The sequence below is a fragment of the Lepidochelys kempii genome, chromosome 10 (assembly GCF_965140285.1).
Source record: "Lepidochelys kempii isolate rLepKem1 chromosome 10, rLepKem1.hap1, whole genome shotgun sequence".
Lineage (NCBI taxonomy): Eukaryota > Metazoa > Chordata > Testudines > Cheloniidae > Lepidochelys > Lepidochelys kempii.
This window is the reverse complement of record NC_136389.1, coordinates 64961543-64985213: the sequence shown is the minus strand read 5'-3', so window position 1 is coordinate 64985213 and position 23671 is coordinate 64961543. Positions and strand designations below refer to the sequence as shown.

Sequence of the window (23671 nt, the reverse complement as noted above, 5' to 3'; positions counted from 1 at the left end):
GCCCAGGGCAGAAAGCCCAAGCCCTGCCATGTGGGGCTGAAGCCCACGCCCGAGGTTTTCAACACCGTGCAGTGGGGGGGGTTGGGCTTTGGCTTTAGCCCTGTGCTGCGAGTGCGGGGGTCGGCCTGCTCTGGCTTTCTGCCCTGAGCCCCAGTGAGTCTAAGGCCATCCCTGCCGAAGCCCGAGCCCCGCCACACAGGGTTGAAGCCAAAGCCCGAGCAACTTAGCTTTGCAGGGCAATTGCTGTGCTTGCCACCCCCTAACACCAGCCCTGAACAGAGAAATGAATTAGAGCAAAAAGCCCACTCCCACCCATCCTTGTGAAGATGATTATATGTAAAAGAGCGGTCAGTATGACTGTTAATTACGGCATACCTGAAAACAAACACATTGCAAAAGAGTATGGTAAAAGCAAGGATCCAGCCCTGCAGCTGTCACTCAAGAGCCATCCCATTGACTTAGAGTAGCCCTAACTTTGCAGCTTGTAAAATGTGCTGCATTCTTAAGCCTGTCTCCCTCTCTTCCTTGCCCCTCCTCTAGCCTCCATCCATTAAAAACACATTATGCCTCAGTCTGGTGGCACAGGAGAACTCTGATGTCAGTGAAACACATACATTTCCCCTTATGAATTTGGGAGCAGGCTATATCAAGTTCAATACTAAATGATGATAATACATCAAGTGGGGGAAATATAGAAAGCTGATGGTGTATGTCAAGCAAATGAATTGACCCATGTAAAACTGGGAGATGCTCACCGTTATGTTGAATAAAAAGCAAGACAGTTCCCAAAAGAAGGTAATGGTTTCCTAGGCCACTCACTGCTTGCCAGAGTCAGGAAGTCATGGGGCTAAGACCAGGAGAAATTAAAGTTCCCCCCGCTAGGTTTCTCTAGTTGTGTCAGAGGATGAATTTCAGCTGAGCTCTACTTTTCTACGCAAATCCATTTTCTACAAATTGCTTCTGCTGATCCACCTGCTGATACGGGATTTTCTCCATCAGGCAGGGACCCAGGAGGGCATATGCCATGTGACTTCTATGTGACCTTCTCCATAGAATCTGGGCACAAACTCAAAATACAAATGGAACATCAGTCTGATAAAGTTGACAGATTTTCAGAAAGAGCCAATAAATAAAAATCAGAAAATACTTTTATGGAAGTTTGCAGACATGAAAATCATAGAATATCAGGGTTGGAAGGGACCTCAGGAGGTCATCTAGTCCAGCCCACTGCTCAAAGCAGGACCAATCCCCAACTAAATCATCCCAGCCAGGGCTTTATCAAGCCTGACCTTAAAAACCTCTAAGGAAGGAGATTCCACCACCTCCCTAGGTAACCCATTCCAGTGCTTCACCACCCTCCTAGTGAAAAAGTTTTTCCTAATATCCATCCTAAACCTCCCCAGCTTCAACTTGAGACCATTACTCCTTGTTCTGTCATCAGCTACCACTGAGAACAGTCTAGAGCCATCCTCTTTGGAACCCCCTTTCAGGTAGTTGAAAGCAGCTATCAAATCCCTCCTCATTCTTCTCTTCTGCAGACTAAATAATCCCAGTTCCCTCAGCCTCTCCTCATAAATCATGTGCTCCAGCCCCCTAATCATTTTTGTTGCCCTCCACTGGACTCTTTCCAATTTTTCAGCATCCTTCTTGTAGCGTGGGGCCCAAAACTGGACACACTACTCCAGATGTGGCCTCACCAATGCCAAATAGAGGGGAACGATCACGTCCCTTGATCTGCTGGCAGTGCTCCTACTTATACAGCCCAAAATGCTGTTAGTCTTCTTGGCAACAAGGACACGCTGTTGACTCATATCCAGCTTCTCATCCACTGTAACCCCTAGGTCCTTTTCCGCAGAACTGCTGCCTAGCCATTCGGTGCCTAGTCTGTAGCGGTGCATGGGATTCTTCCATCCTAAATTCAGGAATCTGCACTTGTCCTTGTTGAACCTCATCAGATTTCTTTTGGCCCAATCCTCCAATTTGTCTAGGTCCCTCTGTCTCCTATCCCTACCCTCCAGTGTATCTGCCACTCCTCCCAGTTTAGTGTCATCTGCAGACTTGTTGAGGGTGCAATCCACACCATCCTCCAGATCATTAATGAAGATATTGAACAAAACCAGCCCCAGGACCGACCCTTGGAGCACTCCACTTGATACCAGCTGCCAACTAGACATGGAGCCATTGATCGCTACCTGTTGAGCCAGATGATCTAGCCAGCTTTCTATCTACCTTATATTCCATTCATCCAGCCCATAATTCTTTAACTTGCTGGCAAAAATGCTGTGGGAGACTGTATCAAAAAAATAATTCCAGCTAAACAGAGTTGGTTCACAGGTTGCTATTGGATTAAATTCACCCCTATAGACAGCATGCTCCAGGCCCTCTAGCCTACTTACGCCCCACTGAAGCCCTTAATGTGAAGTGAAAATGGTTCATAGAACCTTGCATGGGTTCTGTGTCTGGGGGTGAGTGTGTAAGTTTTCATAGTCTTTCAGTGCATTAGCTTCAGGATGATACTGCAGTCCAAATATAAAAAAACATAATTTATTCAAAAAGTCTGGCCTCCTTCTGCCACTATCCTTGCTCCTGCCAGTACTGGTGGCATGGCTTCTCCATTCAGGTGCAAGGAAATGCAGAGGGTTCCCAAAGCGTGAGCAAAGCTCTGATGATGTACCACTAAATAGGTCTCTGCCATCTCTGCTTTCTGCCCTGGATTTTCAGAACATGCAGAAATACACATACGTAATTGGTGTGTGTAGTCATTGTGCATGCATGTTAGCTGGTTATTTGTTCAAGCAGTTGCCACTTTTGTGAGCATAAGTGCAGTAATTGCATATGCCAGTTGTGCGTACGTATTGTTGCTCATGCACAATTAGAAACATTTGTGCCTCTGTGATTAATGGGAGATACCTTATTTGTTACTTAATGCATGAGAACAATGAATATTAGAAGTCAAAAAGAAGTAAAATAGCTAACAGTAAATGAAGACTGACGGTTTGTCCCCACTGAGCCTGGAATTGCTATGGTGTCAGAGCTGCCTGTTATTTACCAGGAGCATAGTCATCTGCTATAGTCAGACAGCTCCCTTGTAAGTGTCAATGGGAGTAATGTGATTACAAAGATGAGAACACGTGTGCTGTGGTATGGGCGCACAATGGGACCAGCTGAGGATGCGGTGTGAGCCTTAGATTGTAATTCCTTTGTTTTTGTTGGCTTCCCATAGCGTTATATTTAAAGGGAAACTTTCACACTGGAGGAAATTTAGGCAAAGAGAGTGTTTATACAGATCAGTGACTTGACCTTGCACTCTTTATTTTAGTAAGAATCCCACTAAAGTCAATGGGAATTTTGTTGGACTGAAGCCTGGTGTCAAATTCTGGCTTGGCTAGCATTTTCCTGTGTTCTCTTTGCCCCCGATTCTAGTACTCTTATTCCAGTTGAGTGGTGCCTTACTCCTTGAGCAGTGCCATGCAAATATATGGAACTATTTGAAGAGTAGGGCACTTCATACTTTGAGGAAAGGTGGCAGAATCTGGCCCTTTGCTGTTCTGGGAGAGATCTGTTTCATTAAAAGCTTTCCCCTTCAGAACTCACTTTCTCTTTTGTATGTCATCCTGAGAAGTCTGAATTCAATACTTATGGCATCCTCAGGCCAAATTAAGCCCCAGTATAATTGGACACAACTCCCATTAATTTCATTGACCCCTTTACACAGGGCTGCCATTAGCCTGTAGATTTTTTTGCCATGGAAAGATTGGACCATTAGAATACTAAATAGTAGGATATAACTAGACCCAAGTGGAGTGAATGTCCATTCGTTCCTTGGCATTGCAAGACATGATGAGAGAATCAAGCTTCCAGCATCTAGCTTTATAAAAGCAGAAGGATGGACCCTGCTCCCAGTGGGGTCAATGGGAGCTGGACTGTGTCTGTGATCAGGTGATATAGGTCTGTTTACTATTTCTGAAGTTGCCTTACAAAATTGAATCTGAATATAACATAACTAGCATAACTATTGCATGCAAGTTTCCATTTGGTGTTTACTGGTGGTTTAAAAAATTCTTGGCAGAAAAATCTGGCATGATGTTGTTTTTTTATGTTGTTTTGTTGTGCTCAAAAGGTTATAAAGAAGCATGTGATCACTTGAATATTTCAGAGCCTCAAGTAATCAAATACAGAGCACCCTTAGTATTACCAGTGGTTTAACAACTTTTTTAAAACATTCATGTCAAGATTAAAGATGCAGACAGCTTGCTTGTTTTTTCTTGTCACTACATACTGTAGTTGACCGCTGGAACTTCTTTCTAGCCTTTCTCTTCACTCTAAACCAAAATTAGCTTTCTTGACCACCCTTAAGGTCTTTAATAGACACTTGTTTCCTGCCTAGGGTAATATTATCATCTTACAAGTTTCTGCACATGATTAAGGAAAATATGTTATAGGGTTATCTGTTCCTGGCCTTGTTTTTAAACTTTTTTTTAAAAAGTGCTCATTTGCATGATTTCTAGGATTGCTAGTGTTAGTCTGCATTAATGAAAAATGGACTCAGGCTGCCAGATTCAGATCTTGATATGGACCCCAGCAACCAAATTTTGGACCAACCCAAATACTGGGGATGTTCATGTCAGGTTTTTGCTTCAGACTCCTCTCTCATTTTAGTAGAAACGCCACAGAAAAAATTGGACCCTACCTCCTCCATTGCTCTGTGTAGAGGAAAAAAAATAAAACACAGCAGGCTCAATACTGTCACCCAAACTTGCAAAATGAAGGGAGTTGGCCTGCATGTCCTCAGTTCCCTCTTCCCAGAGTCACAGCACCTCTGGAAGGGGGAGGATCTAGGAGTGAGTTCTCTAGGTAGGTTTCTTCCCCTAAGAAGGGCACAGATCTTACAGTCTAAAAGGCAAACAGACAGGCAAAGAAAGAGTAGAAGAAAGGAATACAAGAAACAAAGCAAGATGGTGTTTAGACATACCTTGATGATACAATAGTTAGCTAATATTTAAAAAAAAATTGGAAATATAAAACTCTCCCCAGTTGCTCCTCTCCCTAACTGGTATTAGTTGGACAATTTCTGTTAGGCATGATAGTAGATGCATTGAGATTCTTAGGTTTGGGGCTGGGAATTTCCATGGTTCCTAGTCCAGATCCCCGACCCTTTTTAATCTACCCCAAGAGGAGAGTGGGTTGGGTTCTCTGTATGTTAAATCATGCAGAGTAGGGGTTTTTTGCCTTCATTTTTCCTTTCCATCGGCTGTTCTGCAGAATGGGATGATTTGGCGTAAGTTACCACTAAAGGCAGTTTAAAGGGCTGGAAACAACTGACAGAAACTCTAAGAGGCTTGATGTGAATTCTAGACAGTTTACATCTTGTATGGAAGTAGAACAAAACACACCTAGAGTCCTAGGATACAGTAAATGTTGTAAAAGCCATGGCTCATGTGTGAGAGAATTCCTGCAGCATTTGTTTTAGTTACCAGAAATCATTTCTAAAAACATTCTTTGAGTTTATACCAGTTCTCCAAGTGCTTATATTAAGCACTAATTTTGTGTTGTGATAAGGAAAGAGCTGCATTAGGTTTGTTTTTCTCTCTCCACAATTTTACACTGCCCAAGAATCAAAGTAAGGGGAAAACAACAAGTGCTAAAATGGAATGTGCTGGCAAGCCTGAGAAGGTTGAGGAATAGTATAGATGGCTATATGTCTTCTTTAAGGATGGTGTCCTTTTCTTCCCTTTGTTTAGGTGTGTTGGGTTCCTGATAAATAATACTTCCAAATACTCTCAGTCCTGTGCTTTTCTCCCATCTGCCTTCACAAAAGGACCAAACATAGTAGGCCAAATCCTCCCCTCCCCGCCTCCCCCAATCTCCCATTCTATCTGCTTTGCATCACTCTGGCAGTGCAAACATTGGCTTTACTGGTGGTGGGGGATACCCTTGGCATGCTAGTGGAGCAGAGCTGGCATATAGCACCAATCCCATTCATGCTGTATGGAGTATGCCCAGTGCTGCGCCCCGGTGATCCCTTGCTGGAAGAATGGCCTCTTGGGGCCTGTGACTGCTCAGTGCAATTTAGAGCAGCCCTGAGCCCCCAGCAACGCCCAGGGCTTGGGTGGTAACAGTGTAATGCAGACTTTGCCTCCTTTTCCTCAGCTACCAAGTACAGCTCAGGATACAGGCTGGTAAAATGTCAGTGTCTCCCTAATGTACGGTACAAATCCTGGTCCTCGCACCGGGTCTGAGTTAAACGGGTTTTGCCAAAGGGCTTTCTAAGGCTGTCTGGGGGAAATAGAACCCCAGGCTATGGAGCATCTGCTGCAGCTTCACTGCTCTAGCGATCTCCATGGCTGCTGTTCCCCTTCTTCCTGGAGGCCTGTGAATCCCCATACCAGCACTCTTCCAGCATCACACCAATGAAAAGAACAAATACGGCACTCCTTGCACTGCTGATGTTACTGGGGCTTTAGAGTATATTACACCATAGGGCTCCTAGGTGCTATGTGCTTCAAAAGTGCTTCTTTAAAAACTGACCAACCTTCCCTCCCCCCGCCAAACAAAACACAAAATAGTAGGCCAATACACGTTTGAAATAAGTCAACTATTCAGTAGCTTTTCTTTGCCATGAGTCTTTCTTTTATGCCTAATGCTTAAATGCTACTAGCAATTAGAAGCAATTTAAGAAAAACGTAGTCTTGCTGGACGTAAGAAAAGTTTGATGTGTGAGCTCTTTCACAAACACCCCTCCCCTCCGTGTTATTACAGATATCAATGAGTGTGAAATTGGAGCCCATAACTGTGACAGACATGCCATATGTACAAATACGGCAGGGAGTTTCAAATGTGAGTGCAGCTCAGGTTGGATTGGAGATGGCATCAAATGCACAGGTGAGTTTCATACATTATGTCTGATTTAGCATTGTAAGCCATCAATAAAGGTGTTTAGACAGCTGTGGAAAGCAACATTGTATCCACAACTTTAAAATAAATTGCCACACATATTAAAGATGTCAGTTTATCTTACACTACAAAGGAAGAATTCACTGTCATGTGGAAGACATGTCAGCATGAACAGTTTCTCTTGCTTGGCTTGCAAGGCTGGTGGAAATGAAGCAATGTATGGAGATAGTTTGTGCACTTGAAGGGATATCCTGATTCCATTGAAGTCAATGGGAGTTTTGCCATTGACTTCAATGGAGCCAGCATTTTACCCTTTATCTTTAAGGGAGGGGTCTCGGTGATTCCCAAGTGACACAGACATCCTAGCAAACTTTCTTAGCTGAGTTGCAAATATGCTGGAAATCCGTTTTTCCTGTCAGAGAAGAATATCTGAGTGGGAAAGGGAAGTGCCTGTCATGAACAGAAGAAAAAAGAAATCTCCCTTCAAAATGAGAGAGAACAGCTAGACTGCCCTAAACTACTGAATGCACCAAGCCAGAATATCCAGTGATAAATGCCGGGTGTTTTCTTAAAATCTGTTAAAACATGTCAAGTAAAAAATCATGAATGTGTGTTTTTTTGTTTTTGTGAAAGATTATTTAAAGTAGAGTTTCCCTGTGCTATGAATTGAGGATTTTAAAGGTTGCATTGACGATGGATTTGGTTTTACTAATGCAATTTTTGTTATATTAAAGATCTGGATGAATGCTCCAATGGAACACACATGTGCAGCCCACATGCCAATTGCAAGAACACAATGGGCTCTTATCGTTGCCTTTGCAAGGACGGCTACACTGGGGATGGCTTCACTTGTACAGGTGAGCTTTCTTTTGCAGTGATGCAACTCTCCGCATATAATACCCATGAATCTTAGTGACTAGTTCTAGGGAAAATTTACCCACTGCTTATAGGTAGACTAATTTAAATGTGCAATGTTGGGTCGATATTTACAATTGAAAACTAAAATCTGATCCTGCAGTCTTTCTATGCCCAGAATTCCCATTGAATTGGACTTATAAGTGTGTATCAATTACAGGATCAGGCTTTGGCAGCGTGAGTCATAAGACCAAAGTGTTTTCTTTGACACTTTCCAGCCTCATGTTAAGGTGTATTATGATATGTCATGTTGCAATGTCTCCCATTTCAGGTAGCATGACATCATCTGGCAAGAAAAAGTTGACCAGTATAACTTGACAGCATTTTTTTTTCCCTTGTGAAGATGGAAGGTTTTCATGGCTGTTGCTTGTAAAGAGGTGTGGGTGGCAAACTTATTAAAACAGTGCATGGCGGTATAACTGGAGCAGTTAATAAACCAGATTATTGGCCACCCACGTAACATTTGAGTAATGGGGCACATCTGTTAAAATTCCTTTGTATAGTTGCCTAAAATGTTTTTTTTTTCCTTTTCAGAAGTGAGCATGTGTTCACTGCCCTCTTATTGCATGATCAGCATAGTACCCTTAGGATGTGGTGCTCATACATAGATGGGCCAAAGTAGCTACTTTTGAATAATGTCTTGTGTAAATTGTCACCAGAGACATTCCCCACTCAGACTTAAGTCTTCTACTCTGACCACAGATTAGCACGTCACATCAGTCGCTATTGCTACTAATTTGATGTAGAAGTTGATAGGCTGCAGTGTAAACCCCTACAATATATAGAGCTCTAGAGAGTAGGCCAGATCCTCAGCTTGGGTAAATCAGCAGCGCTCTGTTATCTGTCCTGGTTTACACCAGTTGAGAATCTAGCACCACGTTTGAAGTTAATTACATTTGAATTATTCTGTTAATGCTCTTTATACAATTCATTCTTGCATCTGATTCAGCTTCTCAAATGGCCTTTGTAACCTCCATTTTTTTATTTTCTAGATGTTCTTCCTTAATTTTGAGGTGTATATGGACTGTATCTTTGGGGAGGAGGGGGTTAATGAGTATTAATTAAGTTTCTGGATTTTGATAGAACTCCTCTTGAAATGCTTGTACTGGTTATTGCTCACGGGTTTGAGAGCTGGATAGAATTCGCTAGACGAGTACTGTGCAGTGTTTCCAGCACACCTGTGGCAATGTGTGCACATCACTCTTGATAAGCAGTATGTTCGCTTTTCCAGTCCTGGATTTCTATAAGCTGAGACTGCCAGCCAAACTGCATTGCAGCAAATGTGCTGTTTTTGTGATGTGTAAAATGTCAGCTAAAGACTAAGAGCCAAACTCTCTGAGAGGTAGTGTGGTCCAGTGGCTAGGGCACTGTTCCCAGCTCAGCCACTAACCCGTCGGGTGACCTTCACCACTGTCTGGCTCTGTCTCCACTCCCTCTCTTTGTCTGTCTTTGCCTTGTTAGAGTGGAAACTCTTTGTAGCAGAGACTATCTCTTGCTATTTATTTGTACATTGTACAGCACCTTGTACAATAGAGGCCTGATCTCAGCTGGGGCTTCTAGGCTCTGCTGTTTCACAGCAGTCACCAATCTCCCTCCACTTCTTGCTAATTTTAGCCACTTTTAAAAATCTAGACTAATTGCTTCTTTTTTCTTTTTCATTGGAAATTTTATTTTCAAAGTGACAGAAATGCCCCAAGCCTTTTAGTATGACAAGACCGGCACATAACCTGACTACAGTTTCTTCTGCAAATGTTCTCAATTAATGTAACAGTGAAGACTTTTGGATATATATGTGTCTTAGCTGAACTGAACATCAATGAGAAAAATATTTACAATATAATGCAATTCCTCTTCCTTTAACAGACCTTGATGAATGCTCAGAAAACCTGAATCTCTGTGAGAATGGGCAATGTCTCAATGCTCCAGGAGGGTATCGCTGTGAATGTGAAATGGGATTTTTACCAAGTCCAGATGAGAAAGCATGTGAAGGTAATTCACTGTAGCCTTTAAATAACACTCTACAAAATCTGCCTGAATAATATTTTATATTTGAAAAATGTTGCAGTTGGTTGCAGTTGTGTTTACTGTTGAAAACTGCATTCACTTCCAAAATATTTTAAGGTAAAGTTTTTTGTTACTTTCTTCAGTTCATGCATCTGGACACTGATTTTGGTTTCAGAGCTCTAAACACGTAGCTATGGAGAATAAGAACAGCTCTCTGAGGAATTCTTTTACCACCTCAAAGCTAGTTATTCACTGGTCTGGTGATCCAAAGGCTTTTCAGCCACTACTTCCCCTTGGTCACTTTTTTTCCTGTCTCCCCTTCTGCTCATGTCTCTTCAGCAGAGATTGTCATAATATTGTCTTTAACCTATAGGGAGAGCAGTGTGTGGGAAACAAGGGACTGAGCCAATGCCCACTGAAGTCAATGGAAAGACTCTCAATGACTTCAGTAGGCTTTAGATCAGTCCCAGGTCCGCTGAGGTTTGGTAGTTGATAGCCAGCCCATTCTGAGCAGCTTCTGTGAAGTGCAAAAGCATATATATGGCAGCCCTGCAGAAGGGCACAGTTTATTAAGCTAATAAAGAGACAGATCTGAGGAAACAATGGGGAATTAAATCCTATGCATGTGTGATCAAATTCGAAAGTGTGTTGCCAGTCAACTCTTTGCTGCCCTTTTATATGAACTTTCAAGCGCTTAAGCTTTGCTAATACAAATACTTGTGAACAGCAAATGTTTGCTGCAATCATGTTTCAAATTGTATATTTGATTGTAACATTTGAAATCCACAATTCATGTTGTAGTGGTTAGTAATTTAAGTCATCCATTCAAGGAACATGAGACACTATATGACAAATAACCTAGACAGCATAAATGTAAAATTTAAATCTTGAATTTTCTCAGTTAATTGTTTACAAACTACTCAAATAATAGAGGGGAAGTTACTTTAAAAATCACAAATAATTTTGAGTTTTGAAAGGATGTTAAAATTTTGCAATCTGTTTGCTAATAGAACAAGAAGAGAAACATAACGAATGAATAACTCCTTGTGAATTTTCAGAGTAACAGCCGTGTTAGTCTGTATTCGCAAAAAGAAAAGGAGTACTTGTGGCACCTTAGAGACTAACCAATTTATTTGAGCATGAGCTTTCGTGAGCTACAGCTCACTTATGCATATTTTCCCCAAGACTGAGATCTTTCAACTCAACCATCCTAAATGCATTATAGGTACTGGTATTTGATGAAGTTCATAAGTACACTATAAATAGGATTTGGTACTTTTTCCAGCAAAATTTATTCCGTGTATTGTTTCTTACTTATAAAGGAAGAGGCATGAATTATGAAAGTTAAAATTCTATGTAAACTAAAAACAAAATTAGATATCTTAGTATTTCAACTCTGAATCCATTTACTTTGAAACTATATAATCTTCAAACTAACTTTAAAAAGCCTGCATGGTGCCTCTCTCCTGTTGCTACAACAATCTTCTCTTGAAGTCTCTGGTGTGTATACTAACTGCAGAAGTATTTTAAAGTCCTTTGTAAACATGTTCTCTTTGTTACTGGATCAAGTTAGTCATTCATTATGCAGTTCATATAAGTATACTATAAACAGTGAGTCTGATACTGCAGTCCTCACTCAGGCAAAACACCATAGAAGTTACACCCAAGAAATAAGCACAATATGTCTAAAAATCTGTCATATGCAGTGAAACTGAATAAAAGGTGAATTTAATTTCTTTGCAAAAGCCTGTGCGTCACTTAAGTCCCACTTAACCCTTCAGCCCCTTGTGCTGGCCATCTGCATTCACTTCCAAAGCAATGTAGTAAGGGGTTATAGTTTGGACCCTGTTGCCTACAAACGCAAATCCTATATATTAGTATTGCAAATCTAAAACATTTTACAAAACATGCAGGAGCAGTCAGAATCCAGTTCCATGCTTACTTTTCTGAATGCTTATTCAGACAAGTTTTTAGTCTAAAGTTTATAGCGAAAAGATCACAGAACCTAATTTTCCCCTCCTTTTTGTTCTTACAGATATTGATGAGTGCTCCCTTCCTAACATCTGTGTCTATGGGACTTGTCATAACCTCCCCGGTCTATTCCGATGCGAGTGCGAGACAGGCTATGAACTGGACAGAACCGGTGGTAACTGCACAGGTGAAGACTGATTTTAAGCAAGATCATTTTTAACATAGCTAGCTGTCAATGAACTGGGCTGCTACCTACGGCATCCATCATGTCAGAGGGGCAGCTGGGCCAAATTTGAGAGTTGTTATGACCCAGTGTGTCAGGTCACAATGCCATTCACTCAAATGCCAAATCTGCTGCTCTACGACTGGGAGGAGGCAGCAGCACACCGAAGTTTTGTCGAGAGTGGCAGACTCTGGAGCGGCCTCTGAACGTAGCTGTTGTTATCTTGACCAACTCCTTAAGCAAAGCTTTAGCTATATCATAACAATGAGATTATAAATAAGAAAGTATGGAACTGCACTAGATCCTTCAGTGCAAAACAGCACAGTGGGCAAAATAGGGACAGTAGGAAGTCACACACAAATATTTTGCCTGATTTTGGGGGCTGTGCCGTCATCCCCGAATCTTTTCCCTGCTGAGGTGTGAATCTCTGGGGTTCCACTGGTCAAGGGAAGAGGGGATTGATGGAGAAGAGGTGTCGCGCCTTCCCTTCCACATCTCCCACAGGTTGGGATCTGCTGGGCCCTGTAATTTCTGCTCCCAGAGACATATGGAACAATATGGCCCTCAAAATGATTTCTCTGCTTGATATTTTTGACTAATGTGATTAATGTTTTGGCCTCTCTTACAGTGCATTTCATTTTGTAGAATTATTTTTTCTGGCAAAAATGGAGTATTTCTCAGTGAAATATTGAATTCATGTCGGACTAGTGCTCTGCTTCCACAGTTTCAGTGATTTTTTGTGTGTAGATTTCTGTAGAGGGAACATACACCCCACAACAAGCAATGGAACTGATTATTTCCTGAGACTGACAGTCTGACACCTGGCATGTTGTTGGTTTAGGTGGAATATTGGGGAATTCGCTAACTGCCCCTTGTTGTTTCAGATGTTAACGAATGCGCAGACCCCACAACCTGTATCAGTGGCACGTGTGTCAATACCCCTGGTAGTTACACCTGTGAGTGCCCTCCTGATTTTGAGCTGAACCCCACCCGTGTTGGCTGTGTTGGTAAGCTGTCATTTCCTGTATTATTTAGAGATGAAGTGGCACAAAGGGGCAGTAACTCTAGCTTAAACAGCCATCTGAGGATTCCCAGGGTATGGTGGAAAGCTCTTGGAGCATACTCTGCAGTTCCCACCCTACTGCTCCAGCCTAACAGGGTGTGGCGGAGGGTAGGGAATGTGGCCTGAGCAGTACTGCACTTCAGCCTTTCCCTGCTGCCAGAACAGCCCCTTGGGACTCGCTGCAGCTGTGCACAATTTAGAGACTGCTTTAAATTGCACCAGGGCCAAACCAGCCTCTGTCTGGTCTTAAGACTGAAGAAACACAAAGGTGTGGCATAAAACCAGTAGTACACCCCTTGGATCCTGCTTTGAGTACAACTCGGCCAGACTTAATTATCATCATCAAGGGAGATACTCTTGTGAGTAAATTCTGAAGGATTAGGCCCCAACTTTCTCAGAACCTCCCTGAAGCTCTCTGGTCCTGGATTGTTTCCTTCAGTTGAAATGCATTTTAATTTCTAAGTATATGTGTTGAATAGATGGTTTCATTTGTAAATCTCAATTTCAAGGACAGGAAAGAGTAGCAGTTCCTAGGATTGGAGGAAGGTGCTAATACAAGGATGTGAGAATAAGAATAGGCACCTAAATGATGAAGGACCTGGGTCTGCCACTCTTGCTCAGAAGTCCCTTAGTCTATGAGCAGTCCCACTGATTGCAGTGAGACTGTTCGCAGAGTGAGCCCAGAGTAAATTACTTCCAACCACAGCTTTCTTATGTGAAATGAGGGTAATTTGGAGTGCTCTCTCTCTCTCTCTCTCTCAGCATTGAGACTGCCCGAATATTATTAATTCATTTATTTGTATTACCATAGCACCTAGAAGCACTAATCATGGACCAGGACCCTGTTGTGCTAGGCACTGTACAAGCATGGAACAAAAAGATGGTTCCTGCCCCAAAGAGCTTGCAACCGAAGCATAAGACAAGAGACAATAGATGGGGACAGACAGACAGAGAGGGAAAGCACAAGGAAACAAAACTTTCTTCCCCTCCATCAGATGTAATATATGTTTTTTGTGTGCGTTTTGAATAGACACACGTTCTGGCAACTGTTACTTGGATATTAGACCGCGAGGAGACAATGGAGATATAGTCTGCAGCAATGAGATTGGGGTTGGTGTTTCCAAGGCCTCTTGCTGTTGCTCCCTGGGGAGAGCTTGGGGGATTCCCTGTGAACATTGCCCACCTGTGAACTCAAGTAAGTCAGCTTCACTGGATTATGCCTAGCCATATATGCATGCATCTTTCTGTCTCTCCTATTTTCTCTAGACAGTGGGAGTGCTAGTAAAATCATGTACTGGGTACATACAAGTACTAAACTGCCTGAAAATTACACCAGTTATGGTACAAAATCTGCTGGTGCAGATATTATCAACCAGCAGGTGCATTGTAATGGCTCTTGCATAGTTGTGCTATTGCTTGGACAACAGACTCTGTGTTAGCCAATGAGAAAAGTGATACCTGATTTTGCACAGTGGGCCCTTGTTTTAGTATTAGGCTGTTCTATACTGTGCTGTAATAAGCTTTACAAGTTCAAAGATCATTGTGATGAAGATGTTTCAACTATTTTAGGTTCATAAAATCTCTTTTGTTTTCAGCTGAATATAAGGTTCTGTGCCCTGGAGGGGAAGGATTCCGACCAAACCCTATTACAGTTATATTGGAGGGTAATGCTTATTTTTTTCTTGCTTTTACATGTCTTAAATTGCAACGTTCTGTGACTAACTTGATTTTTCATGGCATGAAATAATGTTGGTGTTTTTACTTTGTTAGATATTGATGAGTGTCAAGAACTACCTGGACTTTGCCAAGGAGGAAAATGTATTAATACGTTTGGTAGTTTCCACTGTCAATGTCCAAATGGCTACTATTTGAATGAAGACTCTCGAGTATGTGATGGTATGTAGTCTTAGGGTTTACTTGGCATGGGCATTTATTTCTTACCAACTATTGACAACTGAGCATCCATCAAAATTATCTGTTCCTTAAAAGTACACCAACAGTCAAACCAACAGTGTAATTGCAGAAATAGTAGAGCTGGACAAAATTTTTCCTCCAAAAAGTTTTTCAACAGAAAATTCCTTTTTGATTAAATGGAAATTTTTGCAAATGTTAGCTTAAAATTTTCTGGTTTTCATCAAAAACACAAAATCTAACAGTTTTCCAGTTGCATAAAAATATCATTTCTTGATCATCTCTACGAAATAGCTGTTTGCTGATGGACAATATAGTTCTTTACATGACCATGCACTAAAACCAACAAGCAGCTTGCTGCTTGTGTTTGTTGGGCTGGCTGAAGTGGCATTGTCCATTTTAACCATAGCTTATTGTCCGTCTTCCTGCAGGCTAAAGCGTGATGATCTGAGTCTCTGACTGAAAATATTTGTCATATTACAACCTTCCCTCTCCCCTTCTCCCCTGCCACTGGTAGCATGCATTCAGAACATCACAACCATATACTTAAACCCAGTCCCGCAGCCATCAGGTTGTATTTTGTACAAAGTTTTAGCCCAACTCCCCAAATCTGATCACTAGTTTTTCATTTTCCAGGTTGCCTTCAGCCTCCCAGCTCATTGCTATAATTGTTTGTTTCTCATAGGCCCACAACGTGTTGAGCCCTGTGCAAACCTACAGGAAGATTCATGCCCTGGAGAGCTTACAAATTAAAAATCAGACACAAAGACTTTCCATGAAGTTCTGCACCATATAGAGCTCAACATCTGGTTTCCTGTGCAGTAGAGAGGAGATATAAATCTACCTATCCCTATAGATTGTTTAAAATGCAGAAGGCTACTTAGTGTTTTTTTAATATATTTTAAGCTTCCAGTTTTATCCTGTTCCTGTGGCTTGGAACCCCTTGGTGTGTGTGTGTGTGTGTGTCTGGGTGTCATCATTTGATGGGAGCAGCTCTTTCACCTTTCCTGCTCAATAGCTCAAACTCCCTAAAGGCCTGAGCAGTCCACTGCAGCATCCTGTGTTCAGATGGGCTCTCTGCCTCTGTCCACCAGTTGTAGGCCCCTGTCAGACTTATGGATGCGGACACACCTGGACAGACTGATCACTGAGCCCTCTTGTCACAAAGAGATAGAGAGACCAGGAGTGTAGAATGTTTGATCTGTCCTGAAACCACCTTATTTCAAAGCATCTCCAAAATATTTCTAGATAACAGGTGCAGAGAGGAAATGGATTCTCACTGTTCTGAACCCATTGAATATGCCAGGGGCCCACTCCCCTGGCTAGTTGTGAGGCCCTTAAGGCTCACCTATAGACCTGTCTAATCATGGAATCACCCCTTCTGCCATGCAGGCCTGCCCCATCATGACCCAGCTGCTCAGATTTCCTTTAAGTGTCCCCAGCGAGTACATTGCTACCCTAAGCGCTGCTAAAAGAGGTTAACCCAAATTCACTGATTCACAAAAGAAATTTAGACCAAAATCTGCTGCAATTATTTAATGTCTTATTGTTTTCTTATAGATATTAATGAATGTGAAACACCTGGCATTTGTGGACCTGGCACTTGTTATAACACTGTTGGGAACTACACCTGTATCTGTCCTCCCGACTACATGCAAGTCAATGGTGGCAACAATTGTATGGGTGAGTTTTTTAAAGTGCTCCTTCTACATTGCATGTCAGGGCTTCCGATGATGTAAATCAGCATAGCTCTATGGAGTTCACTTAGAGAAAAGAATTACCATTGACTTGAATGGAGTTAATGCCGATTGACACCAACCAAGGTTCTGGCCTATTTCTTTATTTGTATTAAGTCAATGAAGACAGGTTGTTGTCAGAGCTTTACTAAAAAACACAATTCACAGATCAATGTAGAGTGTTTAAATCCGCATAATGACATGTTCCCATTTCCTTCTACCCACAGCAGAAAGTGTCATATGTACTCTTTGTATGGCATGAATTTCACATTTTAATCTCTTGGCAAGGTTGAGTTTTCATGAGCCATATCATGCTATTGATCTCTGCACAGGCCTCCCAACTCGGGGAGAGTTCATTGTAAAATTGTTGGCTGGCTGTAATGGTTTTATGGTGGTAATTCCTAACATCAAGGGCTTGTTCTTGCTCTCATTGAAGTCCGTGACAAAACTTCCACTGATGTTAGTGAGACCAAGATCGGGCCCCAAAAGACCAATAACCGTATCTTTGTAGAGCATTAAGGCCAACTTGCGGCTGTAAAACCAGTGGCCGTATTAGGAGTGATGTACACCGCCCCAGCGGAGCTCACAACGGCATTGTTAGCCATGGCTGCACACTTGTCCTATATCTCCCACTTTGGGGAGTCCAACACCAGTGGTGCTGATAGAATCCCAGACTCCTTGTGATGCCTGTCTTGTGCTCAAGAGTTGTTACGGTGCCTCGCCCTTGCTCCAGACCAGAAGATGGAGACGCCCGTGACCAGTGATGAGCTGCCAAAATCTTAAGAACGGGTTCCCTCCTCACCCCTTGAGGGGGTCGTTGCCCATCCCCGGGACTCCTGCCCCATCCACCCCCCTCCCCTGTCCCCTGACTGGTCCCCACCCCGTGCCCGGCCCCAGCTCGCCTCCGCCTCCTCCCCTGAACGCACCGCCCTGCTCTGCTTCTCCGCACCCTCCCTCCCTCCCCCCCAGCTTCCCACGAATCAGCTGTTCGGCGGGAAGCCGGGGCGGGCTGAGAAGCAGGCCGCGGCTTCCCACTCAGGCTGAGGGTGGCGGAAGTGAACTGGGGCGGGGAGTGGTTCCCCTGCGCGACCCCCCCACACCCCGGTTACCTGCTGCGGCATGGGCAGCCCTCCTCGCGCCCCCCCGAGCTCACCTCCGCTCTGCCTTCCTGGGCCTGAGCGGGAAGCCACGACTTGCTTCTCAGCCCGCCCCGGCTTCCCGCGCGAACAGCTGATTTGCGGGAAGCCTGGGGAGGCGGAGAAGCAGAGCGGGGTGGCGCGTTCAGGGGAGGAGGCGGAGCAGAGGTGAGCTGGGGTCGGGGGTGGGGCGGGGAGCTGCCAGTGGGTGCTCTGCACAGACCAAATTTTCCCCTTGGGTGCTCCAGGGCTGGAGCACCCATGAGGTCGGTGCCTGAGGCACCACTTTTGGCTGGTTAAATTTAGAAGCCCTTTTAGAACCGGTTGTCCCTCGTGGAACAACCGGTTCTAAAAGGGCTTCTAAATTTAACAACTGGTTCTAGCGAACTGGTGCGAACCGGCTCCAGCTCACCACTGCCGGTGACCCTTGCCTAACAACCTGTGCAGGGCCAGGCACAATCTCACCCTGAATATGTACTGTTGTAAAATAGTGCATACAGTAGCGGCCTGCACTATTTATAAGGACATTTATCAAGAGAAGATGGGCCAAATGCTCCTGTTCCTGACGCCACACAACCCTTGAACAGTGTCAGTGAGTACAGATTTGGGTCCACCTCTCAAGATTTATCACAGCATAGAAGCTTTGCAGTAACTCCCCTGAGGTTTTGGGTGGTTTCTGTACTGTGTGGCAATCTTGTTTCCTTTGGTTTCAGTTTAGCTGTGTTTGGCCTCCTCCATCTTTCACTTTGGCTTTTGAGCTGATACAGACCTAAAATCTCTATGCGTAATTTGGGAAAACCACTGAGTTTCACCTGGTTTTGCATCAGAATGATGTGAAGTCATAAACTGTGCATGATTTTAAGATCAGCCATAAATGTGCTCAGCTTTGCTCAAGTCTGGACCAGAGTTTGCAGGCCTTAGTGAATCCTTTGGTGAGTCTGATCTGAGTTATGGCCAGTTTTACAACAAAAATAAAAAAAAACACCCAAATTTTAGGGGTAACTCCATAAGGGCTGGGAGTGACTAATATAAAACACTACAGAACAAGCTTCCTTTGGCGTCCGCTTGAGGGACTAGAAGAGGGGACCTAGTGAAGGTAGCATAGAACTGTGCTCAGGAACTTTGGGAAAGGAGGCTGTCTAATAAGAGCGGGCTCTCATAGGCACTTCATGTATTTCAGTACTGTCATGATATTTTTGTTTTCTTTGCAGATATGAGGAGGAGTCTGTGCTACAGAAATTATTATGCTGACAATCAAACCTGCGATGGAGAACTGCTCTTTAATATGACCAAGAAGATGTGCTGCTGTTCCTACAATATTGGCCGTGCCTGGAATAAGCCTTGTGAACAATGCCCCATCCCAAGCACCGGTACATTTAATTTCAAAGCGAGCTGAAAAAGGCCCCGTTAACAATAACATTACTGCAAGCTGCTATAAAATGAATTGCTAGAGAGAGGAAAGTGCTATGTATTTTGTACAATTGTGTGCGTATATGTGTACAAATATTACAAATATATGTATACAAATATACATATTAAATAATACATTTCTCATTATACTTTGTGCCCTGGAGATGATCCTTTTAAGTAAGGGTTGAGGCACATGAGTAGGTCACTGTAGAGCACTCTGCACTCCTGCTGCTATGCTCTGCTATGCTGCTATGCTCTGCCTGTTCTGTGAATTACTGGAGGACTTTGTTCTGCATGACTGTCCATCTGCCCCCTTTGACAAACATGTATAGGCCAGATGCTATGGGCCAGCCAAGCTGTGTTTGGCATGTGACCAGGAGCGGGGTCATAGGTGGTGCTAAGACATCTGTATGTTCCCCTGATCCTGGGGCAGCCAGGCCCAGCGCAGTCCTCATCATAAAACACAATTGTATTTTACCCATGGCTGCCAAGAGCCCCCAGGAGCCTTTCCGTAGAATCATAGAAGATTAGGGTTGGAAAAGACCTCAGGAGGTCATCTAGTCCAATCCCCTGCTCAAAGCAGGACCAACACCAACTAAATCATCCCAGCCAGGGCTTTGTCAAGCCGGGCCGTAAAAACCTCTAAGGATGGAGATTCCACCACCTCCCGAAGTAACCCATTCCAGTGCTTCATCACCCTCCTGGTGAAATAGTGTTTCCAAATATCCAGCTAGACCTCCCCTACTGGAACTTGAGACCATTGCTTCTTGTTCTGTCATCTGCCACCATTGAGAACAGCCTAGCTCCAACCTCTTTGGGACCCCTCTTCAGGTAGCTGAAGGCTGCTATCAAATCTCCCCTCACTCTTCTCTTCTTCCAGCAGCCAGGGATTGCAGGGGCACCTCAGCCCCTTCCAAAGATGGACCCTATGCAGGGTACAGGAAGCATGTAGCATAGGAGTCACTGTGACAGTCCTGTGCCATTGCATGATTCCTCCACACTGGGGGAATCTTCAGCAAGCTGGATTCACCAGGTGTTCCTCTGCTTCATGCTGGTGAGCTGGCACAAAACAGACTTATCAGACCTGAGAACTGGCTCCATCCTGATGGTTTGCAATTTTCAAAAATTATGTGTTGATTTCCAAATTATGATGGTTTGTGAAGTACAGAGCTGGAGCCGTGCATACAAAGTACAGTGCACCCACATAATCTGACAAGTGTGTACCTAATAATAATACCTAAATGAAGTATCTGATCCAAAGCCAATGAGAGTCTTTCCACTGGCTTCACTGGGCTTGGGATCAGAACCCCATTACAAATCTGGCAGGAGAGTGCACTCATGCAAGGTACACATGCCTTGTGTGAAAATCTGTCCCTCAAAAGGTACAGAAAAAAGTGGAGACTGCATTTTTCTCAGGCTTGGGGTGAAATTACTCACTTAATTTGATACATTCGAGATAACTGTTGTCTTTTTTTTTTTTCCTGCTACAGATGAATTTGCAACACTCTGTGGAAGTCAAAGGCCTGGTTTCTTCATTGACATTTATACAGGTTTACCAGTTGGTGAGTTGTGATTACTCTGTTTTGAGTTAAATTCCACACTACGTAGGTACTGGGGAAAGGAAGGCATTGTTTTCACAGTCAGCTCTTTCCTGGAAAGAAATAAAGACTAAACAATGCCACGAAATTCAACTTTCTGTGCAACCCTTAACCCTTGTCTTAAATCAGATCCTGCAAACTTTCTGCCTAACTCCTCCTAGCTGGCAGCTCTGATTATTGCTGCTTGTGATCATGACAATCTAAAGCTCTGAAGAAATGGTAATCGAGCTAGATGAATGGCTTGTAGACACCAGAGAGTGGAGAGGTTCTGGGAATAAGGCCAATCAGCATTGGGTTTCAGAGGAATTAGGAGTGTTTCCTTTTGACTAAAGCACAGATTTAATCTGACGTTTCACACCAATCCCTCTGTGTATTGAATTAACCCAACAATCCTTTTTTCTGTTCCACTAAAATATTTCTCACATTGCGGTATCGTGTGTAACATTGGTATTGTGTGTGACAAATGAATTCCTCCTTTTCTCTTTTTGTTTTGTTTTTGTCAAAGAGGCCAAATTCATCCCTAGTGGGGGCTTCCTTTTGTTTTTATTCCCACAAAAAGACAAATGAGAGATGGAGCAATTGTTGCACAACAGACAAGCAGAACTATAGTATATAGACATCAACAAAGTGAATTATATCCATATATTATGGTGATGGGCACTATAGAACCCTACAATTGGGTCTAATCAATCAATTCTAATAAGATGTAGTGTAAAATAAGAAAAAGAATTACTAGAAACATATTGTACATTTTGTTCCTGGTCTTTTGAGGAGCAAAGCACCAGATCTCATTGACCAAAATCATCATGCACCCTGTGACCAGCACATTAAGTTACACATGAGCTTTAGGTGGCAAGTAGTAAAGTACCTGCCCACCACCTGCTCAATCAGAGGCAGTCATGTGAGGCTGTGTCCAGCCCTGCTTGGTCTGAGTATTCTCTGAACAACATAATGTGGTGTGCGCTGTGCAAATGAGGATGGAGTCACCCTAGGCAGGGGTGGGGTAATGTAAATGTGCACCATCTGCAGATCCTGCGGTAGCAGTTAATAGCACGTGTTGCAGCCTGCACCCCTGACAGCTGTAGTTATTTTATTCTGCTAGCCCTGTTCCAACTGGAGTGCAGCAGCCAGTGCAGCTGACTTTTGGTGTCCTCATGTACTAGTGTATCCCTAGCCACACTGGTGAGACAAGTTGCTCACTCAGGGCTACATTGTGCAGCAAACACACACTTTTTCAGTGATTCTTGGGATCTTCATAGGCCTTGCTGGGTTGTGATACCTGAACTGCTTCTTTTACTACTTCAGGAGGGCAGTAGTAGCCACTCCCACTTCTTACACACCATAGGCCAGTGGTTCTCAACCCATGGCCCGCTTGTGGCCCAGTCAGCACACAGCTGTAGCCCATGTGACATCCTCAGTGACCTACAGGTAGTATAGATGTTGTGTGGATGTGGCCCACATAACCCACGGAGAACTGCATATGTGGCCCACAATGTTAAATAGATTGAGAAGCACTGCAGTAGGCATACTGGCTTACACCACTGCAGGAGCAGTCCACATTGTGCACTGCTGGAAATGCTAAGTTACTTTCTTCCCATTATGTTTATGTTCCATTTTTGCCATCCTTATATGGGATGATTGCTTCTGATGGTGGGAGACAGAGACCGAGTTAGATTCTGCCTTGACTCACTTTTTATAATCAGCAGGCTAAAAATCATCAGCAGCAGCAGCAAATCTTGTGTAGGAAATTAAAAGCTTAGTCCAGGAGCAAAACTGGCCCCTTCAAAATCAGAAGCAAAGTACCTTAGGTGTGAAGAGAGCTCTGTAGTGTATCCCTTCCGCTAATGTTCATTGGCTTCTGTGGATCCCTGCAGACAGCATTCTTTACTAAAGAAAAAGGCTTCCATGGATTTTCTGACCTGTATGCTGAAGTTAGACCCCTAAAGAGACGTACAGCTAAAGAGCCCAATAAGTGAGATTTGTACTATTTATGTTTTGGCTGCGTTTTTAGGGCCAAAAACAATGAATTGCCTCACAAATCTACTAAAACAGGAAGGACAATTGGTAGACATAATCAATGAAAAGCATAGTATGTTTCAGGCATTTAAAATATCATTAGTCATTGGTACCTTCAGAACTTTTGTAAAAGAGCATAAAACTAACCAAGCTTTAACAGATGGTGGAAGTGGATGTAAAGTTGTTATAAAAAATGCCGAAGGACAGAGGGCCTGGTCTAAAGACAGTGTCTTTCCATTGTCTTCAGTGAGTTCTTTGATCAGGCTCTTAGAGAATGATGAGCTTTTTTTAATTAATACAGAAGAAGCTCAGTTTATATTACACTCACCTGACAACAAAATAGGTTAAGCTGGATTCTCTGGTCCCCTAAGGACACTTTGTTCCATGTGAGTAGCACAAAGTGGCCTTAAAGTGGCTAGAAATGGCAAGTGAAGAATTACCCCCATGCAGGGGAACTGTCTGCAGGTATGCAGGCTGGTGAAGATGGTTCTGCTGCTTCTCACACCTGCAGCCTCAACTCCAGCATAACAGATAGCAGGAGGCATGTCAGGGGCAGGAAGTGGACAGATCAGGGATGGAATTTGAGAGTCCTGTGCAGGCCTAACTTGCCCTGGGCTGGGTATATCTTGGGTATAGTGAAAAATGAGAGCCATTGAGTAGACTAGTTAGTTTTCCAGCATGTGTAGGAATTATTGAATGTCTGATGCCTTTTTACACGGTAACAGGATCATGCTGCTAATATAAACATTGTGATAATATCCCATGATAATAAGAAAACATTTCTATAGAAGGGG

At 43.3% G+C, this 23671-nt stretch overlaps 1 protein-coding gene across 8 annotated transcripts in view; it reads left to right on the top strand.

Annotated features, from left to right (window-relative positions):
- Positions 1 to 23671, top strand: part of FBN1 (fibrillin 1) — a 220302-nt gene that overhangs the window by 155645 nt on the left and 40986 nt on the right. For 6 of the 8 annotated variants that reach the window (XM_073303899.2, XM_078854664.1, XM_073303898.2 and 3 more), the window contains 11 exons: positions 6760 to 6882; positions 7629 to 7751; positions 9673 to 9798; positions 11849 to 11971; positions 12892 to 13014; positions 14101 to 14265; positions 14666 to 14734; positions 14841 to 14966; positions 16542 to 16664; positions 19065 to 19223; positions 20754 to 20825. The exons of 1 other annotated variant lie outside the window; for it this stretch is intronic. In XM_073303899.2, coding sequence (XP_073160000.1) covers positions 6760 to 6882; positions 7629 to 7751; positions 9673 to 9798; positions 11849 to 11971; positions 12892 to 13014; positions 14101 to 14265; positions 14666 to 14734; positions 14841 to 14966; positions 16542 to 16664; positions 19065 to 19223; positions 20754 to 20825 — 1332 coding nt within the window. One more of the 8 variants, XM_073303906.2, reaches the window with a different exon arrangement.